The sequence below is a fragment of the Lepus europaeus genome, chromosome 8, assembly GCF_033115175.1.
Source record: "Lepus europaeus isolate LE1 chromosome 8, mLepTim1.pri, whole genome shotgun sequence".
Classification (NCBI taxonomy): domain Eukaryota; kingdom Metazoa; phylum Chordata; class Mammalia; order Lagomorpha; family Leporidae; genus Lepus; species Lepus europaeus.
The window spans coordinates 14,662,918-14,670,248 of record NC_084834.1 but is presented as its reverse complement, the minus strand read 5'-3'; the positions used below and the strand labels follow the sequence as shown (position 1 = coordinate 14,670,248).

The 7,331-nt window shown below is 66.6% G+C and overlaps 1 protein-coding gene across 1 annotated transcript in view; it reads right to left on the bottom strand.

Moving 5' to 3' along the window:
- Window positions 1–3,005: 3,005 nt before the first annotated feature.
- The window catches only part of LOC133765219 (rho GTPase-activating protein 20-like), a 28,196-nt gene continuing 23,870 nt past the window's right edge, over window positions 3,006–7,331 (bottom strand). The window contains exon 8 of the mRNA XM_062198879.1: window positions 3,006–3,018. Coding sequence (XP_062054863.1) covers window positions 3,006–3,018 — 13 coding nt within the window. The remainder of the gene's footprint in view (window positions 3,019–7,331) is intronic.

The following is a 7,331-nucleotide window of genomic DNA, read 5'->3' as shown; positions in this document are numbered from 1 at the left end:
TCCCGGTCCCGGAGGGACTAGGAAAGCCCCCTTCTCGCTCCAGGAGCTCCGGCAACCCCGCGGGCACCCAGGGGCAGAGGACACAAGACGCCCGGGCCCCTACCGTGGTCGGGCTCGGTGCAAACGTCGGGCGCATCCGTGCGCGAAGGCGGCACGTCCGGGAGAGGTTCCCGGGTGCCGGGCTCCGCCGTGTCTGCGGAAGAAGAGAGAGAGTACATAGCATACTTGGCCTGAGTTGAGTGAGGGTCTTTTCAGACAACACACCTGCCTCCGCCTAGAAGATCAGGCAGAAAAGGTTCTCCCAGCCCCACATCTCCCCTCGCCTAACGTGGGTACCTAGGTCAGTAAGGAGAAGCACGGGCGTGTGCCTACGCAACAAAAAATCCCACCGAAGGGAAACTGAAGGCAGGCACCAGGGCCGGGCCGGGGAGGGGCCGGGGCAAGGACATCTCAGGAGAAGCAGAGGCCCAGAGGACCATCCTTGCGGAGCGCGGCGTGCCCGCGCCTAAGTCCCCTGCGCACACTGGGCCACCAGGGGCAGTGGGGCACTCCACGCCAGGTCCCGGGAGCCTTCTGCACTCGCAGCCTGCGTGGCAACTCAAGGCATGCTGGTGGGACTGCTGCACCGGACGGGGCCATGGCAGGAGCAGACGTGGGGAACAGGAAGCATAGCCCCCTCCCGGACGGGTTAGGAGACCCCAGCGGGGAGAAACGGATGCCTTGCACACAGGCCCAGGCAGCGTGCAGCCAAGCTGAGAACCCGGGAGCACACACGGCCCCGTGTCGGAGCACCCGACTCGCACCGCGGCCCCTCTCTCTGCCAGGAAGCACATCCTTCCTGGCAGAGAGCCGAGGATGCCACCGCAGCTCCAGAGCACTGGCCAGGGGTTCGGGACCAGGAGTCGCTGGGCGACCGCTTCCCGGTCCCGGAGGGACTAGGAAAGCCCCCTTCTCGCTCCAGGAGCTCCGGCAACCCCGCGGGCACCCAGGGGCAGAGGACACAAGACGCCCGGGCCCCTACCGTGGTCGGGCTCGGTGCAAACGTCGGGCGCATCCGTGCGCGAAGGCGGCACGTCCGGGAGAGGTTCCCGGGTGCCGGGCTCCGCCGTGTCTGCGGAAGAAGAGAGAGAGTACATAGCATACTTGGCCTGAGTTGAGTGAGGGTCTTTTCAGACAACACACCTGCCTCCGCCTAGAAGATCAGGCAGAAAAGGTTCTCCCAGCCCCACATCTCCCCTCGCCTAACGTGGGTACCTAGGTCAGTAAGGAGAAGCACGGGCGTGTGCCTACGCAACAAAAAATCCCACCGAAGGGAAACTGAAGGCAGGCACCAGGGCCGGGCCGGGGAGGGGCCGGGGCAAGGACATCTCAGGAGAAGCAGAGGCCCAGAGGACCATCCTTGCGGAGCGCGGCGTGCCCGCGCCTAAGTCCCCTGCGCACACTGGGCCACCAGGGGCAGTGGGGCACTCCACGCCAGGTCCCGGGAGCCTTCTGCACTCGCAGCCTGCGTGGCAACTCAAGGCATGCTGGTGGGACTGCTGCACCGGACGGGGCCATGGCAGGAGCAGACGTGGGGAACAGGAAGCATAGCCCCCTCCCGGACGGGTTAGGAGACCCCAGCGGGGAGAAACGGACGCCTTGCACACAGGCCCAGGCAGCGTGCAGCCAAGCTGAGAACCCGGGAGCACACACGGCCCCGTGTCGGAGCACCCGACTCGCACCGCGGCCCCTCTCTCTGCCAGGAAGCACATCCTTCCTGGCAGAGAGCCGAGGATGCCACCGCAGCTCCAGAGCACTGGCCAGGGGTTCGGGACCAGGAGTCGCTGGGCGACCGCTTCCCGGTCCCGGAGGGACTAGGAAAGCCCCCTTCTCGCTCCAGGAGCTCCGGCAACCCCGCGGGCACCCAGGGGCAGAGGACACAAGACGCCCGGGCCCCTACCGTGGTCGGGCTCGGTGCAAACGTCGGGCGCATCCGTGCGCGAAGGCGGCACGTCCGGGAGAGGTTCCCGGGTGCCGGGCTCCGCCGTGTCTGCGGAAGAAGAGAGAGAGTACATAGCATACTTGGCCTGAGTTGAGTGAGGGTCTTTTCAGACAACACACCTGCCTCCGCCTAGAAGATCAGGCAGAAAAGGTTCTCCCAGCCCCACATCTCCCCTCGCCTAACGTGGGTACCTAGGTCAGTAAGGAGAAGCACGGGCGTGTGCCTACGCAACAAAAAATCCCACCGAAGGGAAACTGAAGGCAGGCACCAGGGCCGGGCCGGGGAGGGGCCGGGGCAAGGACATCTCAGGAGAAGCAGAGGCCCAGAGGACCATCCTTGCGGAGCGCGGCGTGCCCGCGCCTAAGTCCCCTGCGCACACTGGGCCACCAGGGGCAGTGGGGCACTCCACGCCAGGTCCCGGGAGCCTTCTGCACTCGCAGCCTGCGTGGCAACTCAAGGCATGCTGGTGGGACTGCTGCACCGGACGGGGCCATGGCAGGAGCAGACGTGGGGAACAGGAAGCATAGCCCCCTCCCGGACGGGTTAGGAGACCCCAGCGGGGAGAAACGGACGCCTTGCACACAGGCCCAGGCAGCGTGCAGCCAAGCTGAGAACCCGGGAGCACACACGGCCCCGTGTCGGAGCACCCGACTCGCACCGCGGCCCCTCTCTCTGCCAGGAAGCACATCCTTCCTGGCAGAGAGCCGAGGATGCCACCGCAGCTCCAGAGCACTGGCCAGGGGTTCGGGACCAGGAGTCGCTGGGCGACCGCTTCCCGGTCCCGGAGGGACTAGGAAAGCCCCCTTCTCGCTCCAGGAGCTCCGGCAACCCCGCGGGCACCCAGGGGCAGAGGACACAAGACGCCCGGGCCCCTACCGTGGTCGGGCTCGGTGCAAACGTCGGGCGCATCCGTGCGCGAAGGCGGCACGTCCGGGAGAGGTTCCCGGGTGCCGGGCTCCGCCGTGTCTGCGGAAGAAGAGAGAGAGTACATAGCATACTTGGCCTGAGTTGAGTGAGGGTCTTTTCAGACAACACACCTGCCTCCGCCTAGAAGATCAGGCAGAAAAGGTTCTCCCAGCCCCACATCTCCCCTCGCCTAACGTGGGTACCTAGGTCAGTAAGGAGAAGCACGGGCGTGTGCCTACGCAACAAAAAATCCCACCGAAGGGAAACTGAAGGCAGGCACCAGGGCCGGGCCGGGGAGGGGCCGGGGCAAGGACATCTCAGGAGAAGCAGAGGCCCAGAGGACCATCCTTGCGGAGCGCGGCGTGCCCGCGCCTAAGTCCCCTGCGCACACTGGGCCACCAGGGGCAGTGGGGCACTCCACGCCAGGTCCCGGGAGCCTTCTGCACTCGCAGCCTGCGTGGCAACTCAAGGCATGCTGGTGGGACTGCTGCACCGGACGGGGCCATGGCAGGAGCAGACGTGGGGAACAGGAAGCATAGCCCCCTCCCGGACGGGTTAGGAGACCCCAGCGGGGAGAAACGGACGCCTTGCACACAGGCCCAGGCAGCGTGCAGCCAAGCTGAGAACCCGGGAGCACACACGGCCCCGTGTCGGAGCACCCGACTCGCACCGCGGCCCCTCTCTCTGCCAGGAAGCACATCCTTCCTGGCAGAGAGCCGAGGATGCCACCGCAGCTCCAGAGCACTGGCCAGGGGTTCGGGACCAGGAGTCGCTGGGCGACCGCTTCCCGGTCCCGGAGGGACTAGGAAAGCCCCCTTCTCGCTCCAGGAGCTCCGGCAACCCCGCGGGCACCCAGGGGCAGAGGACACAAGACGCCCGGGCCCCTACCGTGGTTGGGCTCGGTGCAAACGTCGGGCGCATCCGTGCGCGAAGGCGGCACGTCCGGGAGAGGTTCCCGGGTGCCGGGCTCCGCCGTGTCTGCGGAAGAAGAGAGAGAGTACATAGCATACTTGGCCTGAGTTGAGTGAGGGTCTTTTCAGACAACACACCTGCCTCCGCCTAGAAGATCAGGCAGAAAAGGTTCTCCCAGCCCCACATCTCCCCTCGCCTAACGTGGGTACCTAGGTCAGTAAGGAGAAGCACGGGCGTGTGCCTACGCAACAAAAAATCCCACCGAAGGGAAACTGAAGGCAGGCACCAGGGCCGGGCCGGGGAGGGGCCGGGGCAAGGACATCTCAGGAGAAGCAGAGGCCCAGAGGACCATCCTTGCGGAGCGCGGCGTGCCCGCGCCTAAGTCCCCTGCGCACACTGGGCCACCAGGGGCAGTGGGGCACTCCACGCCAGGTCCCGGGAGCCTTCTGCACTCGCAGCCTGCGTGGCAACTCAAGGCATGCTGGTGGGACTGCTGCACCGGACGGGGCCATGGCAGGAGCAGACGTGGGGAACAGGAAGCATAGCCCCCTCCCGGACGGGTTAGGAGACCCCAGCGGGGAGAAACGGACGCCTTGCACACAGGCCCAGGCAGCGTGCAGCCAAGCTGAGAACCCGGGAGCACACACGGCCCCGTGTCGGAGCACCCGACTCGCACCGCGGCCCCTCTCTCTGCCAGGAAGCACATCCTTCCTGGCAGAGAGCCGAGGATGCCACCGCAGCTCCAGAGCACTGGCCAGGGGTTCGGGACCAGGAGTCGCTGGGCGACCGCTTCCCGGTCCCGGAGGGACTAGGAAAGCCCCCTTCTCGCTCCAGGAGCTCCGGCAACCCCGCGGGCACCCAGGGGCAGAGGACACAAGACGCCCGGGCCCCTACCGTGGTCGGGCTCGGTGCAAACGTCGGGCGCATCCGTGCGCGAAGGCGGCACGTCCGGGAGAGGTTCCCGGGTGCCGGGCTCCGCCGTGTCTGCGGAAGAAGAGAGAGAGTACATAGCATACTTGGCCTGAGTTGAGTGAGGGTCTTTTCAGACAACACACCTGCCTCCGCCTAGAAGATCAGGCAGAAAAGGTTCTCCCAGCCCCACATCTCCCCTCGCCTAACGTGGGTACCTAGGTCAGTAAGGAGAAGCACGGGCGTGTGCCTACGCAACAAAAAATCCCACCGAAGGGAAACTGAAGGCAGGCACCAGGGCCGGGCCGGGGAGGGGCCGGGGCAAGGACATCTCAGGAGAAGCAGAGGCCCAGAGGACCATCCTTGCGGAGCGCGGCGTGCCCGCGCCTAAGTCCCCTGCGCACACTGGGCCACCAGGGGCAGTGGGGCACTCCACGCCAGGTCCCGGGAGCCTTCTGCACTCGCAGCCTGCGTGGCAACTCAAGGCATGCTGGTGGGACTGCTGCACCGGACGGGGCCATGGCAGGAGCAGACGTGGGGAACAGGAAGCATAGCCCCCTCCCGGACGGGTTAGGAGACCCCAGCGGGGAGAAACGGACGCCTTGCACACAGGCCCAGGCAGCGTGCAGCCAAGCTGAGAACCCGGGAGCACACACGGCCCCGTGTCGGAGCACCCGACTCGCACCGCGGCCCCTCTCTCTGCCAGGAAGCACATCCTTCCTGGCAGAGAGCCGAGGATGCCACCGCAGCTCCAGAGCACTGGCCAGGGGTTCGGGACCAGGAGTCGCTGGGCGACCGCTTCCCGGTCCCGGAGGGACTAGGAAAGCCCCCTTCTCGCTCCAGGAGCTCCGGCAACCCCGCGGGCACCCAGGGGCAGAGGACACAAGACGCCCGGGCCCCTACCGTGGTCGGGCTCGGTGCAAACGTCGGGCGCATCCGTGCGCGAAGGCGGCACGTCCGGGAGAGGTTCCCGGGTGCCGGGCTCCGCCGTGTCTGCGGAAGAAGAGAGAGAGTACATAGCATACTTGGCCTGAGTTGAGTGAGGGTCTTTTCAGACAACACACCTGCCTCCGCCTAGAAGATCAGGCAGAAAAGGTTCTCCCAGCCCCACATCTCCCCTCGCCTAACGTGGGTACCTAGGTCAGTAAGGAGAAGCACGGGCGTGTGCCTACGCAACAAAAAATCCCACCGAAGGGAAACTGAAGGCAGGCACCAGGGCCGGGCCGGGGAGGGGCCGGGGCAAGGACATCTCAGGAGAAGCAGAGGCCCAGAGGACCATCCTTGCGGAGCGCGGCGTGCCCGCGCCTAAGTCCCCTGCGCACACTGGGCCACCAGGGGCAGTGGGGCACTCCACGCCAGGTCCCGGGAGCCTTCTGCACTCGCAGCCTGCGTGGCAACTCAAGGCATGCTGGTGGGACTGCTGCACCGGACGGGGCCATGGCAGGAGCAGACGTGGGGAACAGGAAGCATAGCCCCCTCCCGGACGGGTTAGGAGACCCCAGCGGGGAGAAACGGACGCCTTGCACACAGGCCCAGGCAGCGTGCAGCCAAGCTGAGAACCCGGGAGCACACACGGCCCCGTGTCGGAGCACCCGACTCGCACCGCGGCCCCTCTCTCTGCCAGGAAGCACATCCTTCCTGGCAGAGAGCCGAGGATGCCACCGCAGCTCCAGAGCACTGGCCAGGGGTTCGGGACCAGGAGTCGCTGGGCGACCGCTTCCCGGTCCCGGAGGGACTAGGAAAGCCCCCTTCTCGCTCCAGGAGCTCCGGCAACCCCGCGGGCACCCAGGGGCAGAGGACACAAGACGCCCGGGCCCCTACCGTGGTCGGGCTCGGTGCAAACGTCGGGCGCATCCGTGCGCGAAGGCGGCACGTCCGGGAGAGGTTCCCGGGTGCCGGGCTCCGCCGTGTCTGCGGAAGAAGAGAGAGAGTACATAGCATACTTGGCCTGAGTTGAGTGAGGGTCTTTTCAGACAACACACCTGCCTCCGCCTAGAAGATCAGGCAGAAAAGGTTCTCCCAGCCCCACATCTCCCCTCGCCTAACGTGGGTACCTAGGTCAGTAAGGAGAAGCACGGGCGTGTGCCTACGCAACAAAAAATCCCACCGAAGGGAAACTGAAGGCAGGCACCAGGGCCGGGCCGGGGAGGGGCCGGGGCAAGGACATCTCAGGAGAAGCAGAGGCCCAGAGGACCATCCTTGCGGAGCGCGGCGTGCCCGCGCCTAAGTCCCCTGCGCACACTGGGCCACCAGGGGCAGTGGGGCACTCCACGCCAGGTCCCGGGAGCCTTCTGCACTCGCAGCCTGCGTGGCAACTCAAGGCATGCTGGTGGGACTGCTGCACCGGACGGGGCCATGGCAGGAGCAGACGTGGGGAACAGGAAGCATAGCCCCCTCCCGGACGGGTTAGGAGACCCCAGCGGGGAGAAACGGACGCCTTGCACACAGGCCCAGGCAGCGTGCAGCCAAGCTGAGAACCCGGGAGCACACACGGCCCCGTGTCGGAGCACCCGACTCGCACCGCGGCCCCTCTCTCTGCCAGGAAGCACATCCTTCCTGGCAGAGAGCCGAGGATGCCACCGCAGCTCCAGAGCACTGGCCAGGGGTTCGGGACCAGGAGTCG